Genomic DNA, 18,555 nt, shown 5'->3' with positions numbered 1-18,555 from the left:
AAAAAAAAAAAACACATCATAGTAAAACCAAAACCTTCTCAGCTTCGCATCGAAGCTAAAAAGTAATAATTGTTTGAAAAAATCGATTTCTATTGATATTAATAAAGCTAATCTTAAGACAATTAAGTACTTCTAAAAACATAAACAACTATTGTATAATTTTGTATTTCGAACTATACAAATAGAATAATAAAATAATAGTGTAAACCTATCAAGATTAATATTAAATCGTGAGAAAATTATACAGACGAAATATTTTCCTATATACTTTTCTTACAATTTCATGGTCAGAATAATATTAGATAAATATTATACTAGAATTATTTTTAGATATATCTGTCCTTCATTTTAGACATAGATACATCTGAAAATAATTCCCGTAATATATCAATCCATGAAGCTATTACACATTCGTAAGTTTAACAACTTTTTTTTAACATTTATTTGTGAGAAGTATTCATTTATATGTTTAAATCTTAAGCAAAATAACAAATTTACTAATAAATCCTTTACTATTATTCCGTAATGATAAAATTTAAACACATCTATTTCAATACGGAAATATTTGAAAATATTTAACATGAATTATAAAACAACCGAGTACATTTTATTGTACAGACACAACTAAACTACATTAAAAAAATGTTACTTTTTCTCATAAAAATTCTAGTATAAAAATCACACATTAAAACCAAATTTTTCATATTATAATTTATCAATCTAAAAAATTAGGTGATATTATGCACCGAATTATTCATACAAAAATAGATAGTAAGCGCAAGTTAGACTTTAATTGAATCAGGTTAGATTTTGATTCTCTAGAGAATACCTGGATGTCTACATATTATATATTTTTTTCATATTTCTTAAATAAATATGTTTACAATAGTAGAGCAAAATAGCCATATTCATGTTCAAAATTGTACTTATTCCCATGAGATTTGATTTGGAGTAAAATGAAATCGTAAACTAACTCTAGTTACTTTAAAATAAAAGTTTATAAACATTTATTTTAATTTTATTTATGTTTGCCACTTGCCTTTGTACAAAATCATAAAACAATTTTCTCACCTATTTCAGTAAATATATATTTACAGTAAAGTATATATTGTATCCAAATGTAGGGCAATTTAATTTTAGACTGTTGTTGACATTCATAAAATATTTTTAACGTTACATTCCAACAATTATCCTTATAAAAACACATAAACATATGATACACATTTTAATTTTAATACTATCTTATATTAAATCATTATAAGTAAACTAAAAACTGAATTAATTAAAAATTATCAAAATAATCTTATATTAATTAAAAACATTTTATTAGAATTGTTTGACATGGCATAGAATATCACAAAACTTTGTTAAATTACATGACACAGTACAATTGGCGTAGAGTTCGAAATTCGACTGCCACGATGAGCTGCTTCTACTGCCGGCACACGTTTCACACGGCGAAACGAAAGAAGGGGAAATGAAAACATGCGGAGAAAGTATAATAACATAATGTATACATAATAGACTTGTAATAATCGTTTTGCTGGAAAAATCCTCCATTACGCCCTCCACTCTTTTACATTATTTTTCAACGTGTCTACTTGGCGGGGATCACCTGACTAAATAGGAGTAGTATAATTATCATCATTGCTATGTAATGCTTATGTTAGTATCTTATTTTCTTGGTTATTATTTCGATGCAGTTATACTGAAAATTCGGATGTGGATTAAACAATGAAAAATTTCAAAGAATACCAACCTCAGGGAGCGGTACTATTTGACAACTAAAAAATGTAGTTCCATTTTTTGGTAATAATTTATATTATTTTGTTACTGATTACACGGTAATAAATAAGTGATTCAATGTAGTAGATACGAGGAGATTATTTAAATCTCTCCTTAATCACTGGATTTATACAAAATTTAATATATTTAGGTCATTAAGATGATTTATATTTGACAAGAACAATAATAGATATGACTAAAGACTAAAAGAAATTCATAAATTAATCATATGTATAATCTATATAATAAAAATGGATAACTTGTAGCTAATTTAATTTTTAATATAGTTTCAATTTTAAATCATATGTATAATCATTTATTGAATTTTACACCCCAAAGAAAAACTAAGGCCCATAACATATGTTAGCTTAAAACCTGGTGACACAATATTGCGATATTGTCTTAAAGGATACAAAAAAATAACAACCCACTCTTAAAAAAATATTTCTTTCACATAAATGTATCACACAAATGGAATTATTATATACTATTTATTTTAGATTTTTTTTTCGTAGTGACCGGAAAATACAAATTTCGTTTTATTTTCAGTGAAAAAATGACTGCCATAAAATTATTTCTAACATAGATTTAATTCTAGTTTAAATATTATTGTATACAAATTCAAGGCAGAGCAAGAGCAAGTTAATAAGTTATGTAATGTTAAAATTATTTGCTTAACATAGATGTTTAGATTTTAGGGTAAATAAAATAAAATTATAAATATGATTTAAAAAATTATTGTGTTTTGCGTATTGTTGTTTCCACATCAAACCTACGTATCTCAATTTTTTCAAAAAGAAAATAATACACTACATTTATATTTTTAACAATAAAAAAGGGCATACTAAGAATTGATCACTTGTATCTAATATTTAACTTAAAGTGCCACTAAAATTACTATAACGTCGGGAATACGTATTTCGGGGACAATGTTACCATCATTAACGCTTAAACCATACTAAAATGTGTATTTTTTATAATTTTTAGTTTTAAACTATTATTTTAAACATAAAAGGGGTTTTAAAACTAAATATCTCAAGAAATAATAGAGAAAATATAGTCTTCCAAAATCTGTGGATATTTTTGTGAACCTAATAGCACTTGCATTGACTTAACTTATTAAGTTAATGAGATTTTATCAACTTATTTAAATTTAATTTATTATAAAAAGTAACTGATTAAACTATTAACTCGTTGATAGTAAACTATTTTCTATAAAGTTAAAAAAAATTGTCTTACTCTGCCTATACAAATAAGAATTTACATTATTAAGTTATTATCAAAATATTTTACATACACCCTATGTGATACATTGCAAAGGTAATTAAAAAAATATATGGTCAAAACGTTGTTATGTGAAGAAAAAACCATGGTTATATTTATTTTTATTTCTCAATAACTCTTTCGTAATATTATTTAATATTTGTTTTTTGCCCTTTATAAACCTATACGTTTAAAATAATAAAAATTCAAAGATATGATAAGGTATTTACTTCTATACTCAAGCAAAATAAATACATTTTTACCTTTTGTTTAAATCGTGGATTAACACTATCTCCACTTATTTTCTTCTATATTTTATATTTTTTCATAATTTACAAAAATCATTTATTACTATTCTTTAAATAATTTATAAGATAACATTTTTTTTTACAATTAAATTATTTATGAAAAACGGCATTAGAAAATTTTCTAATAATTTTTATCTAACATAAATCAACTTATTGAAAAATAATTTAGTGATAAACTAATAAAACATTTTCAAATTAATATGTAAAAAAATAATTTGGAGCATTCAATTGTTGTAATATTTATTTATAATATAATATAGTAAAAAAATATTTCGAACAAAGCAATTTTAGCGATTAAAGTATATTTACTTTTTTGTAATCAACAAAATATATTCAAGAACAATTTCATGTAGTAATTTACAGATAAAAAATTAAACATAAAACTAAGTTAATCAAAAAAATTTAAATTATATAATAAAAAGTACATAAGAAAAATCAAGAAATATATTATATGTTTTAAAATGAAATGTATATAATCATGATACAATAATTTAAATTTTACTTTTCATTAAAATGCCATTTAACAGCAAGCTGCGGCAAAAATAAAAGAATTTTTAGGTATTTAAATTATTTCAAAAATCGGTTATGTCTACATAGATATGTTTATAAAGGTAAAATATTGAAAATTAAAATATGTTGAAATATTTATGTGTCTTTACGGAATAATGTGAATAATTAGAAAGATTTAAAATTTGAAGCAGGTCTAAATCGAAAATTGTTGAAAAATGGCTGAATTATAATATCAAAAAAATAGTAATTAGCTGATTAAAGCTAACACTTCAAGAGTTTTCTATTCGTGTAAATTTTGTTGACGTTAGATAAAAATTCTTGTTTATGTTGAAAAATCTCCCGAAAAACGCAGTAATAGAATTGTGTCATTCATTAGAAATTAGATTAGTTTCTAATTAACTACAGGTCTTGTAGTATTAGGTAGTGCAGTAATACGTTGAGAGCAATAATTCTCAGCAGGTCGAAGAGTTTTTAACCGACTCCTTGGTAGTCGTCACACATATTTTTCTCAAGACTGTAAACTTCGTGTTTCTAATAAGAAGGGTCGCCCTATGGAGGACGCGTAACTATGTCTTGTGGCTTATATTTTTTAAAGTTTCTGCAATTTCGAAGAAATCTCCCTGTATAAATTTATTTTTGTCCCTGACTACATAAATCTCTGCGTTTCTTTTAGCGAATTTTATTTTTTTAGCATCGATATCCACAGCAATTACTTGTGTGTATCTCTTGGCCAATTGGATGACATTTCCACCAGCACCATAAATCTGATCCATAGTAACGTCTAGACCGAGTTATCGTAAAGCTATATGAATGCTTAAAATTTCGGGACAAACAGAATAAAATGATTCTGAAGAAAAGAAATTATCTTTAATACTAAAAAATTAGAATTTGCTTAAATAATTATTTTATTTCCATTGTTCATCATGATTCCTTCGTCGAATTTGAAAAACAATAAGTACCTCTTTTCCCATAAATATTTTTTAATATCATAGGACAGAATACTAGTAGCTAATTTTTCTTTGTTATTATTTTCAAGTTGTAAAGTTCCATTCACTTTAGTCTTTTCAGGGACTTGTGAAGTGATGGGTTCAGTTTTTTTACTTAGCAACAAACTGTTAATATTAGATGTTTTAATACTTGCTGCTAATTTTTAAGATGATTTTCGATTAAAGTTGAGTGAATTATTTATTAAGGTGATGTTTTCTTGAGTTATTGTGTTAATATTTTCTGAAAATATTTCAGACGGTGAGGTTGAAAGATTATTATTTGACTGTGTTATGTTCGAGTTAAAAAAATTATCAGCTAATACAGAAATTTCTGTAAGAGTGGTGGTTTCAATTTTCGTAACAATTTCTGGGTTCAGTTTTTTAATGAGTTCAATTTTATTATTTAGGTATAAAATGTTTGTGTAAGGTATTTTAATAGTATTTTCTGGCAATATTTCAATTGATAAGGTTCAAAGATTATAATTTAACGATGTCTGTCCCAGTTAAATGAATTATCTGTTAATATAATTTTCTCTGTAATAGTTTTAAAGGGCTCTTTTTCAGTTTCAATAAAAGTATTTTTATCTTCTCTGAGCGGTTCTTCTTCTAAAATTTAATTATTTGTCAATAATTATGTCAAATTAATAGGATGTGTGTCAAAATCGGACAAGTACTCATATTAGGTTCAATTGTTTTAGCTAAAGATTTTTTTTTCTTAGAAAGTTTTATCTCCAAGAAAATCAGGAGCGACACAATTGCCAGTGCGTAAAACATAATATCTCTAATTACTTGAATCGGAATTATGAAATATTATAACGAAAAACAACTCCAAAATTTTTTTTTCATATATGTATGCACTCAAACTTGAAAATTTTGAGTTATACTTAGAGAATAAATACAACAGTAAAAGTGTTTTGAATATATGCGTACTAATTTATCACAGAAAAAAACTTAAGCATAAGATCTCCATACGGTGTTGATTTAAACAACATTGTTTATCCTATTTAAGCATCCTAATAAAAAAATAATCTTGTTTACTTTTTATTCAAGTCAACTATAAAAATATAATAAAATATTTTTGACAATTGGCCAACAATTCATTAATTTGTTTTTAAAAAAATGTATTATTTTTAGTATAAAATATAAGTAATATAAAGTTACAAACAGGGTCAGTATATTCATCAACTAAAGCTACTCTCAATTACTTGAAAAATTGTTTATATCATAGAAAAAAAGAGTAGACGATTTTTTGTAACATCTATTAATAAAAACTTTTTGATAACAGAAAGGAAGAAATTTTAAATAATTTACATCGGCAATGTTGTTCCCCTTGAATAACATTTCTTTCAGAGCTAAGGCCTACAAACGCCAACTTCTTTCCCAATAAAATAAAATAAAAACATCTGGACCTTCGATTTCTACTGAAACTACTTTTGTCAACCAACCCTGTAAGTGAGAATAGTTAGCATACATTTTTGTGATACAATTTTTTTATTTAGTAGAATTTAAGGACTTTATTACGAAACTGTAAGTTACTTGTATTCATTTATAGAGTTTTGATGTTAAATAAATAATTTCATGATTTTATATTGAAACTTGTTTATTAATAATAAAAAATGTATTTATTTTTATAGTTGTCTCCTAGATCTTATCAAAAAGTAAAAATTGTTTTGGGTAGCATAACTAAATTGGTAGAGTTTAATTTTTAGTTTATGTTTAAAACACCTTACTATATGTATAAATCATTATAAAAACTGACAAAATAAGAAAAAACATTTAAAATTTTACACAGTATAGATAATATCTGACAGTGATTAAAATCACTATCATAAAAAACGTTTTGATGTAAATCTGTACATAGTGTTTATTTTTAAGAAATTGGTCGATTTTTCAAAAGCAACATCAACTCCTATTTTCTTCATTATATCCTAATTATTAGTTCTTTAGTTTATAAGTATGACATAAGAATAAAAGCTTAGTAGTTTATAATTTTATTTATAGTAATAGAATTTATAGAAAGTATAAAATAGTAATATATTTCGTTACTTTTTTATCAAACGTCTATTAAAACTTGATACAAGAAAATTTTTTTCTAAACTAGTCTACAAGGAGTTTTCATCAGTGACAAAAATATACTTTTTCTAAACCAATTTTCTCACTGATTTAAAACCTACAATTAGATTTTTTCTATAACATCCTAATATTTGAGATAATTACTAATTTGTAAAAAACGAATATTTACACATAAAAAAATAAATAATCAAAAAAAAAACGGACAAAATCATAGGAGAAACTAGGACTGGAATATTTCTGAATATTATTGTATTATAGAGTATAACTACACAGGATATAGTTCTGAATATTTCAATTGTAGTATTTATTTAAATACCAAAGTTTCATAAAAATGATTACTATGATTTTTATTGTAATGAAGTAAATAAATATTAAATTTATATGGTATTCTTATATTTCTTCTTCGAGAAGCTGGTCTGCATTTAGGAGGAAGCACTGAGTACAAGTATCCCAGGTGGCACTAAAATATGAAGCAATAAAAACTATATAATTAATATCTGCTCATTCAGATAACATTTTTTTTTGATGATCAAAATAAAATAGTACACCGAGTGACACAATTCCTAAATGCAGCCTTGACAAAAAGCTATTTACATAATGATACAAAAATTGATTACATCATATGTTCAAATTTTCTCTGAACTGACCTTTGATTTTGAGTTCATTCTAAATATCACATTTATTTTATTTAATGAGTATATATTATCTGATGAGATAGTGAATTTTCTAGACTTAGATTACGCTGGTATCAAACTCATAAAAAAATGTCATCGAAAGTCCAAAGATTTTAAAAGAAACCAAATTATTTTTAATTAAATAAAATACCTAGACAAAATATATTTTAGAAATCAGTGGCGTATTCAAAAGCAGAAAATTAGCCAAAAGTCAATGGCAGATTTATTTTAAACATACTCGCTCAATAAGTAGTTTAATAGCTTTATTATTCTGAGTCTAAGAAGTCAGAATAATAAAGTTTACGGGTGTCTATATGATAATATACTATTATTAGAATATTATCATAAAGAAAACATCATAAATTAAAATTATTACGTATATTAAGTCAAAGTAACTTTTGCATATCTCTGTTATTCCACTTATATAATATTTAACTGTAACAGATTGTATAATTAACAAAAAAACAATTTATATTGGAAATAAAATAATTATTCTACATCGTATATAATAATAAATAATAAATTTTTATTGTTTTTATTTTTATGAGAGAGATTTTTGTTTAGAAAAGGCTATATCCTCAGACTTGACATTTTGCTACCGAATTATAATTATATATTTTAAATTACAATCAATAGGGACTCTCAGTGGTTAGACATCATTAGTTTTAATTATTCCTACTTATAAATATTAGGTATAATTTTTTTTTATTTTAACAACAAATTGGTAAAATCATTACTATGGTAAATCTTTTGTGTTTTTTAAATTAAAGTGTTTAATATGAAGTGAAATGTAGGTAGTATGAAATTCCAAAAAATATTTAATTCAATAGTCACTTCACACTTTAAACTAACGCCAAGTCAGATTTAACTGGCAAAACAAATTAAGTGTGTACGACGAATATTAAAATCTCTATAATTTTATAATCGAAGGATGTTTTTGAACTTAAACAGTATGATTATTATTTTTATATCTATAATATTTAAAACATTTATTTATCTAAATGTACATTTAAAAGAAGTTATTAATATATATATTAACCAAAGAGTGATAAATATAAATGCAGTTAGAAGTCTACCGTTTTGTGGACCACCTAGTTCTGCTCTACCAAAAAACTTGACGTTTCTTCGGATTATCAACACTGCTATAGCCAAAATAGCCACAGTACAATAGACAAACACATTGATATCGATCTCATTTGTCAATATTAAAAAGTTGCTATTCTACAAATATGTATAAAACAAAATCTCAAGTTATTTAAAAAATATATTTATGTTACAATATACACACAACTATTTTGTTATTTTCTTTTAAATACATACTTTTCTCAATTTTTCAATTATTAAGAATTTTTTATGTTTATTTCTTATGTCTTTTAAGGGTAGCAACATTATTTTTTTTAGTAGGATCATGCATAATTAACTAGCTTATTTTTTAGATAGTAATTAAGTTTAAAAAATAACTGTTTAATAACAACTTTTGAAATTTGTAATTTATTGTTTATTTAAGGTAATGACTGAGGCAGAATTGCGGTTGTTATTTTTATCACTAGACATTTCTCAACCGCACTCCTTCTCTCAATTAGGTAAAAAAATGTTAATAATTTCTGAAATATTGGTCCAAAAGTTATTATCAAACTGTTATTTTCTTATTAGATTATTCTCATAATTAAACTAGTTAATTATGTATGTTCCCTTTTAAAAAAATAATGTTGTTACCCTAAAAATAGGACCTAGAATAAAGGAACATAACCAACAAAATTGGGATTTTTTTTTTTATTATTTCTGTATATTTAAAGGCATCATTTTTAAAAGAATTAAAAATTAATAAAAAATTTTATTTTGCTTTCCTGAAAAGTAAGAAATTATTTGATACGCTTCTTAAATCCTAAATCCTCAATAAAATATAAAGCATGAAACTAGAATATAATGTTTTATTATTATAAAATAAAATTGATCAATATCAATTTAAATAATAGCATTTTCTAGTAGGAGGAAATGACGTAATTAATATTTAAATTTAGGTGTGCTATAATTATGTAATACCCATAGTGTATAGCCCCTAAAAATAATTATGAATGAGTTATTTTATGATTGCCAGTTCATTTACAGACAAAATTATTAATTTGATATTCGACAACCAATGTAAATGACGATTTTAAATGTTTGCTAAGCAGTTCATTATGTTAATATAACATCATCGTCAAGAACAGATTAACACACTAAATTTAGACATTTATCCCTGTGGACTAAGAAGTTTATAATAAAATAAAACAAATTTGGGAGGATCGTACTCGTATTTAGAGCGACTCTTTTTCGATATTTTTATTAAATTATTTTAAACAGGTTAAAAATATAGAAACCTGGAAATTTGATTATAATAAATTAACATTATTCAATTGAGAAATCAAGATAAATAACATGGTTGACAAGGAAATTTCATCAGAAATGATAATGTAATTTCGTATACCAATTTTTTTGATGATTTCAAACCTGCAATTAGAGTTTTTCAATTGCCTTTAATTTTTAAGATAATTACTAATTAGTAAAATACAAGTTTAGCATAGCTATATAAACAATACTATTTTTTTAATTCACATAAAATGTCCAATTTAATGTCAATTTCAAATTTATAACTGTAATATATTAAAAAACCCAACAAGTAATAATTTGAAATTTTTTTTTTTAATTCATTTTTTTGTGTAATTACTCGTATTTTACAAATTAGTAATTATCCCAAAAACTAGTGGTGATAGAAAAAATCTAATTATAGAATTGATACCAACGCAAAAGATTGGTTATAAGAACTATATTTTTGTCTCTGATGATTAAACAAAATTCATTTTGTAGAGCAGTGTAATTTACCTTAGTTTTATAATAAAATAAACAGCGTTAAAAAATTAAACAATAGTCTTTCTATAACTTATAATAATTTACCCGTTTCCTAATTAATTAAAAAGTACACGGGTAAGGATCAGAAGTCATTTTGAATCATTTTGTAGAAAAATCTTACAGAACATTTAGTATTTTATAATTTTTTACTCTTATAAATTATTTTACACATATTATGGTATTATGGTAGTTTATCAAATTAAATCAATCACCCTTCTTTAATTTATAGTCAACCTTTTAGTGAGCGAGTTTGTAGCTAAATAAAAAAACTTGCAATTCTAAAATGTTTTGCCTTATGTAAAGATTAAATGTTGCCTAAATATATGTTAAGGATGTGGATATTTTAATATCCACATAATTCTATCTCTTTATTTATAAAGAGATAGAACAATTACAAATATACAAATGATCTTTTATTGGTAGGTATTTTCAAATCACAAAATGATGACAAAAAGAAGTCAGCAATATTTTGTGATAGAAAAAGAAACATTCATAATCCGTGTGTTGCTATAATAAATTTGCATCGACAAATTTTAATGGGTTAAAGCACCTAAACCTTTTTCCGTATTCACAGAGAATGATTAAAAGTCCAAGGTCAATAATGTTTAATTATTATACTAATTTATTATAAATTTTCATTAAATTAATAAAAATGTATAAAAGCATAAAAAATTTTCATTTGTTCCAGAATTTAAATTAAGAATTTCCTAAAGACACGTTTAATTAACAGAAAAATAAATTATTTTAAAAATAGAATATAAGAACTATAACTTAAACTATGATGATTAGTTCTTTTATTACTATTGTATTTATCCTTTTTTAATTTCAAATTTTTAATCTTACGTTGAAATAATGATGTAAAGCTGCAATAAACCACGGTAAACCGACGCCCATGAGAACTTTAATGGTTATTGAACCAGCAATATGGATCATGGCTTCATCAGCGTTTTCTTCTACTTGGGTGACAATACAAGCTCCTAAGATATCTGGCAACGACATTCCCAGGGCTACGATTGTAATTGCTTCAACAAAAAAAACATTTGTTTAGATGTTTTATAACAATAACAAAAAACGATAGCACGGTATAGAAATGGGATAGTTGGGACAAGTATAGATGTTATCTGGCAGTGATTTTAATTACCATCATAAGAAACGTTTCGATGTAAACCTTACATAGTGTTTAATTTTAAGAAATAGGTAGATTATTTCAAAAGCATAATGAACTTCTCTACTTCCTTCATTATTCCTAATTAGTAGTTCTATGATTTATAAGTATAATATTTGAATAAATATCTATTATAACAATTCAACGTAGTATAAAATAAATATTTAATAATTTCGTATTATAATTTTCATAGAGAAATAATAGAAAATGATAAAGCAGTATATTTTGTTACTTCTATGACAAACATGTATAAAAATGAAAGGAATGGATGCAATACTTTATAAACATTTTTTTTTTTACTTATGAAAAATACATCGGTCTACAAAGAACTTTCATCGGAATCAAAAATATACTTTTCTAAATCAACTTTTCGCACTATCTAAAATCTGAAATTAAATTTTTTCTAACACTTCTAAGTTTTGATATTATTATTAATTACTAAAAAAACCGAAAATTATAACACAAAAAAACATATTTTTGAATACGGTAACCATTATCACCATGAAAACAATCTGAAGTATGAAATTTTTTTTGTTCATAGTAAATTATATTTCATAAGTTTTAATTTAAGATATGTATAAAGGTGTTAGTTTTTCCGGACCACTTTCAAAATTTTTTATGAGCTATTAGCTATTATGATTATGATTTTCCTGATAATTAATTATCCTAGCCTTTATTTTAATTATAGTAACTATTGGTTTATAAACTTATTTTTTAATAAAGATTAACCATAAAAGATTTTTCAACAACATCAACGTATTGTTAATTAAGGTATATAACGATAAAAATTAAACTCTGTTAGGTGAATCATATAACAGAATTAAGGAGTTCCATTTATTATAACAACTATCATTAATAATATTTAGGTAATATTATTTTTTTTTACTTATCACACATACCTGTAATAACATCATCTAAACCGATTAGACATCCTAAAATTGTAGCTAGGTCATCAGTGATAGTGACCATTATTCCAATGAGTACTAAAGATATGAAAAATCTTAACCAACCATGATAAATAGTTGCTGGTGGTATAAAAGAGAATAAAACTTTCCAAAAAAATGATAAAAAATGTAGCATATATGTAAAGGTTGTAGCATTTTCTAAATCTCCCTCATTAACAGTCATAGCAGATTTTATTTGTTCTAACCATGTTTGTCGATTTAAACCAATTTCATTAATATGGTTGTTAGTAAGTATCACCAATCGGTCCATTGTTAAATCTATGGATATCAAATTTTATTGTATTATATTAAAATTTATTTTAAATGAAAATTTGATCTTTAATTTTAATTATAAATATTTCTTATACAGGATAACCCAGTATTTGCAATTTAAATAACTTTATTATACTTATTATAATTAACTAATTATAATTAGTGACGCAACTAGAAAAACATTTTTGGGGTCCTAAAAATTTAAAACTAATAATTATCTTAAATTAAAAAGTATTAAATTATCACGTCCTTCCATCTCTTTTTTTATTTTTCTCTACCTCTTCTTTCTTCGACATTAATTTCTATAACTTTTTTTACAGCTTCTGATTCCTCTCTTTTCATAACATGACCAAACAATCTAAGTCTATTATCTCTCATCTTATCCACGATTAACGCTACACCTATACTCCCTCTTATATGTTCATTCCTTTTCCTATCTTCTGTAGTCACTCCACTCATCCATCTAAGCATTCTCATCTCTGCTACACTAATTCTCTGCTCTACTTTCTTGTCAACGGTCTAACACTTTGAACAATAAATCATAGGTGGTCTCACTACAGTCTTATAGAACTTACCTTTCAGCCTCACTGGAATTATTTTATTGCACAACACACATCTCTCCTCTTCAATCACTCGCACTTAATACTGTACCAATACCACCGCTCTTTTGCACAACTAATCCTAAATACTTAAAACTTTTTAATTGTTCTATTACGTCCGCGCTTATTGTCACTGGTCTCCTCATTCCACCTACCTCGTGTTTTCCTTTATCAAACTCGTACTCTATAACTCTATCTTACTCTTATTTATTCTTATGCCAGCCATACACGATACGGTCTACCTGCACAGGCAGACCTCTCCGGTAGACCGTATCGTGTATGGCCGGCATTAAACCCTTTTCTTCAAGAACTGGTTTGGTTTTCTTCCACACCTCTACCTTTTGATTAATTTCCTCCATATTTTCTTCTTTTAACACTATATCGTCAGCAAACAACATATACCACGGCACCTCTTCTTGTAGTTTTCTAGTAATTTTATCCATGACTATGAAAAATAAGTAAGGGCTTAAAGCAGAACCTTGGTGCACTCCTACTCTTATTCTAAAACCTTCTATTACTCCTCTCACACTTATCCTGGTACAAATACCATCATACATATCTTCTATAATGTAAATATAATTTTTGGGACTCCTTTTTTCATTGATGTTCACTTTAAAACGTTTTCATTTTTTATTTTATTTTTCCTATACTATTCTATTAGTTTTCTTACACACAAAACTGGCTCTATCGTTGATTTTCCAGACAAAAAACAAAACTGATTCTTTATACTGATGTTTCATATTCTTTCCTAAATCTTCATATTATCACTCAAAAGCTTTATGCCTCTATCATTTTCACACTCTTGTATATCTCCTTTGCCTTTAAATATAGGCGCCACAATGCCATTTTTCCATTTTTATGGCCATTTTTCCTTCTAATAGGATCAATAAGATCCTTCAACCACCTACTTTTTTTTACTTCTACAGTGGCACATAATCTGATTCAACTGATTTATTATGTTTCATTGATGTCACATCCTATACCTCATTCTCGCTAATGAAATTTACCAGTGCCTTGTTTCATGAAATATCTTCTAATGTCTTTCTTGATTACTCCTCATTCAGTAATTTTTCAAAATACCCTTTTTTCATATCATGATCGCTCGATAGCACCCTCTTATCATCATTTTTTATACACCTTACATAGTGATAATATTTAGTCCGTTTTTTTCTTACTTTTGCAGATCTATAAACTTCTTTTTCACTTTCTTTTGTTCCAAGTTTATCATACCTCTTAAACTTCGACTTACTTACTGCACACTTAGCTTCTTTACACAAGCATTTATTCGTAGTCTATAATTAATAAACGAATTTGTCGTAGGCCATCTCTATAAAAAAAATCTTTTCAAAATAAGTTCGTAGGTTCTTGACAAAGTGACAATAGTTATTAATAGATAATACAACCATCAAATTTAATAGACGTTACCTTTAACCAAATAGGCTATCAAATTTCTAGTTAGCACTCTTAAAATTTCAAGACTTGAAAAATAACAGCCATTTTAAAATTCAATAAAATATAATTAAAATTTTATTTTTCCTATTAAATCACCTAAATAGAAATAATATGCAAAAATAATATACTTTTAATCTATTTTTTCATACTTTTATTTAACATTAAAAACAATGTAAATTTTTTTCAAATTCATATATTTCATTTATAATATATTTGATAAATGATTTTATATAAAATTAAACATGTTACTATTTACCTATATCTCTGCTGATAGTAATAGTAATCTTATTGAAATTTCCAATTTCAGCACCACCACTAATATCAAATAATTCAACTTCAAAAAATTCACCTTTTTCCATAAACATCTTATTGATTAATTTGATAATTAAAACTTTAACTACCTCTTTATCCTTAAATTCAATTTCTCCATGACTACCTACGAAGTATTTTCCCAAAATAGCCGATCGGTCTGTGATCTTCCATTTAACGTTTACAACACCGTCAGAACCGTGTGTTCTAGTAATAGGGACTTCAACAAAATCAACGTATTCATTTATAAATAATCCTCGTTTAGCAAAACTTATTATACCTGGTTCTATTAAAAAGTAGAGAAAGATTAAATAGAAACTATTTCTGTAATTGTATACCATCATTATCGATTATCGTCACTTCCATTACCGATAAACTACCAATTTTTACATTAAATTTTTTTTGACGTACTAAAGACAGTTTAAGAAAAAAATTCTCATCGGGTTCCCATTTATCATCATCGATTATTTCAATAAATATCTGTCAGTAAAAAAAAGTCCAAAACGATTCTTTGATAATACTACTTAGTTTAAAAATATCTACCTGTTTTTTCTCTTCATTTTCTTTAAAATTAATTATTTCATTGACTTTTATATAGTCTTCACCTTCTTTAGCTGTTCCATCCAAGCTATGAATTCTAAGAGAACGAAAGAATAGGTTATTTTTACAGTAGATTAGATATTTACTATGGTACGTAGAAATGTTTAATAGATAATACATACCTAACAGTACACTTTGTTTTTAAATTTCCGTGCCTCCAAATTTTAACTGGATATTTTCCGATGTTTTCTCTAATTGCTATATGATGTGAACAAAATTCAACAACAGCACATTTTTCATCAGCAGAAATTGACGATAATGTGTTAGTTACCACATTTGATTCATTTAACATTAAAACATCGTACAGCTTTTTTCATGGACAAAATACATTAAAAATAATTATTACTTTGAAAAATACTAAAAAATTATCATTACCTGACGAAGACGGCCATCAAGCATAGAATGACGTTTAGTTCTACCAGAAAGTCGCCTTGCTTCTCTAATCCGATATCGTATTGAACTCGAATAAGTCGAATCCATTATTTTAACGGCTGCTAATTTGGCAACATCTAATTCTGTTACGTCTGGAAATTTACTTGCATTCTTAAGAAATGCCAATAAATTATCTTCGTCCATTTCATTCTTATTATACATTGGTTGATCTTGAAAATTTTTTGATGACAAAGTATAAAAGTATTATAATAATATAGTTACCTAGTTATATATAGTTATAGTATATAAGACCTAGTTCCTCTACCTCCAATGATAACTAACAAACGCAAAGCTAGGAATTAACGCATAATAATGTTAAAATTAAGTTAAAACGTTAAATTAATTTAATTATGTTAGTTGACTCGTTATTTTTTTAGTGAGTTTAACTTTTAATTTAACTAGTTACTTTTGTACCTTTATATGTAATTAATTAAGACATATAATAAAAATTTATCACTTGTGACTTATATTATTTAAAATAAATTAAATTTTAAATATATTTAAGTATATAAGAAAAATTTGAACATTTTTAGAATTTTTTTCTAGTTACTTTTATCTTAACTAACTTAAAAATGTACATACGTTAACTTAACGTTCTACTTTTAAAATTAACTAAACTTAACTCATTTAAAAAATTTAGTAGCTTGCTCAGTCTTGAATATACGTCAATTAAAATTCATTTGAAACCTATGTAATTATATGGAAAGGTGGGACGCTTATAATTGTATAAAAATTCTTTTTGTATTGTTTTGCCACTTAAAGGCCAGAATATTACAAACTTGAAATAACTGTTCTTGTAATTTTATTGCGTTTCGGCAGCACTATTCAATAATAAAAATTAACAATTTTGCTTACTTTGGTCTTCTAACTTGACAACGTCTATTTCATACTTGTGATGTTTGTTAATGCTATACCATCTCTTATCAATCGCATAAGCAAATAAGATAAATATCGGAAACAACATAAATGTTACAGATGCTTCCCATAGTTCAATTATGCTAGGTGAAATTATATCAATGATAAACATTAACCATAAATAAGAAATAAAACTAAATGTTCCAATAACTAAAAATACCTGTAAATTAATATTAATTATTCTTATAATATCAATGTTTTTATTGATTAATTGTAAAATTGCTACACTAGATATAATACCACGCAATAATATATATCAAATTTTTATTTGTCCTTCTAAATAAATTATAACAAAGTTTTAAGGTGTTTGGATGGAAAAAAGTAGTACTTCCGTGGCATTTAGAGTAGCGAAAAGTTAAAATTATGTATACTTCTAAATTATATATTCTTTTTGATTCATTTGGCTTCAATGACAGCGTACAAAGGCTAGTAATGATTAATAAATTAAATGCTGCGGATCCAACAATTATGTTCGGTCCAAGTTTATGAACCTCGAAATTGTGACCAACGATTTCAATAATGGATAACAATATTTCCGGTAATGATGTACCTATATCAATTTATTGACTTAATTAATATTTTTATAATTTATCATAGGGATTCAATAAAACCAACCTAAGGCCATTAGGATAAGATTTGCTAATGTCGGGTTCCATACATTAACTTCAATTACTTCTGATTGGTCTGGAAATATACAATCTACTAAATAAGCTCTAGACAATTGCTTAGACAAGTATACTTTTTTAGTATGACTAGAGATTTTATCGATAGATGTCATGAAAGCGTCGGTAACAATAGATATTCCCAAGAGAAAATACAACAGTGTTGAAAAATACACGATTATACGAATACTGATAGGCCATAAACGTTCATCCAAAATTGGAAGTATCATACCTCGGGGACATACATCTGCAGGACCCCAAGGATAAACATTCATATTTTCATGAGACATTTTTCTCAGCTTAAATAATAAAAATAAAATTATAATGTTAAATATTTATTTATTTTATTTATCTTATATTAAATATTTATAAATTTGATATATGTTATATTGTATTAAAATATAATCATAAGCAGACTAGAATAAAGTTTTTGATGGTGCTCATTGTATTTTTACCCCACCCAAAACTTACTGTATACAACAACATACTAAATTTTCTAAATTATTTTTCGAGAGGGCTAAGCCCCTTGTAATAAATTCTAAGGTTATAATTTAAAATTATAAATATTAAATATAATACTCAAAACTTTATGTAAGATTGATTTGTAGTTGTCAAATATTCAATGAGATTTTTAGCTTCGATGCGAAGCGGAGAAGGTATTAATTTTACTATGATGTGTTTTTTTTTTTTTTTTTTTTTTTTTTTTTTTGTTTTTT

The 18,555-nt window shown here is 25.3% G+C and overlaps 2 protein-coding genes across 5 annotated transcripts in view; both read right to left on the bottom strand.

The window, feature by feature from the left end:
- LOC126905123 (sodium/calcium exchanger 3-like) overlaps positions 1-1,418 on the bottom strand; it is a 14,883-nt gene extending 13,465 nt beyond the window's left edge. The window contains exon 1 of one of the 2 annotated variants that reach the window (XM_050684561.1): positions 1,040-1,418. The gene's annotated coding sequence lies outside the window, so the exon portion shown is untranslated. The remainder of the gene's footprint in view (positions 1-1,039) is intronic. The other variant, XM_050684559.1, reaches the window with a different exon arrangement.
- A 6,544-nt stretch (positions 1,419-7,962) lies between these two features.
- Positions 7,963-18,555, bottom strand: part of LOC126905124 (sodium/calcium exchanger 3-like) — a 15,106-nt gene continuing 4,513 nt past the window's right edge. For 2 of the 3 annotated variants that reach the window (XM_050684562.1, XM_050684563.1), the window contains exons 2-12: positions 17,793-18,138; positions 17,549-17,727; positions 17,118-17,337; positions 16,206-16,432; positions 15,953-16,137; positions 15,774-15,867; positions 15,569-15,710; positions 15,178-15,516; positions 12,553-12,876; positions 11,332-11,510; positions 7,963-8,820 (exon numbers count right to left, since the gene is read on the bottom strand). In XM_050684562.1, the coding sequence (XP_050540519.1) occupies positions 8,593-8,820; positions 11,332-11,510; positions 12,553-12,876; positions 15,178-15,516; positions 15,569-15,710; positions 15,774-15,867; positions 15,953-16,137; positions 16,206-16,432; positions 17,118-17,337; positions 17,549-17,727; positions 17,793-18,129 (2,454 nt within the window). In that variant the 5' untranslated portion in view covers positions 18,130-18,138 and the 3' untranslated portion in view covers positions 7,963-8,592. Of the gene's footprint in view, positions 8,821-11,331; positions 11,511-12,552; positions 12,877-15,177; positions 15,517-15,568; positions 15,711-15,773; positions 15,868-15,952; positions 16,138-16,205; positions 16,433-17,117; positions 17,338-17,548; positions 17,728-17,792; positions 18,139-18,555 lie in introns of those variants that run through there. The other variant, XM_050684564.1, reaches the window with a different exon arrangement.

The sequence above is a fragment of the Daktulosphaira vitifoliae genome, unplaced genomic scaffold (assembly GCF_025091365.1).
Source record: "Daktulosphaira vitifoliae isolate Bord-2020 unplaced genomic scaffold, ASM2509136v1 Scaffold_4, whole genome shotgun sequence".
Classification (NCBI taxonomy): domain Eukaryota; kingdom Metazoa; phylum Arthropoda; class Insecta; order Hemiptera; family Phylloxeridae; genus Daktulosphaira; species Daktulosphaira vitifoliae.
This window is presented reverse-complemented; position numbering and strand designations above follow the sequence as displayed.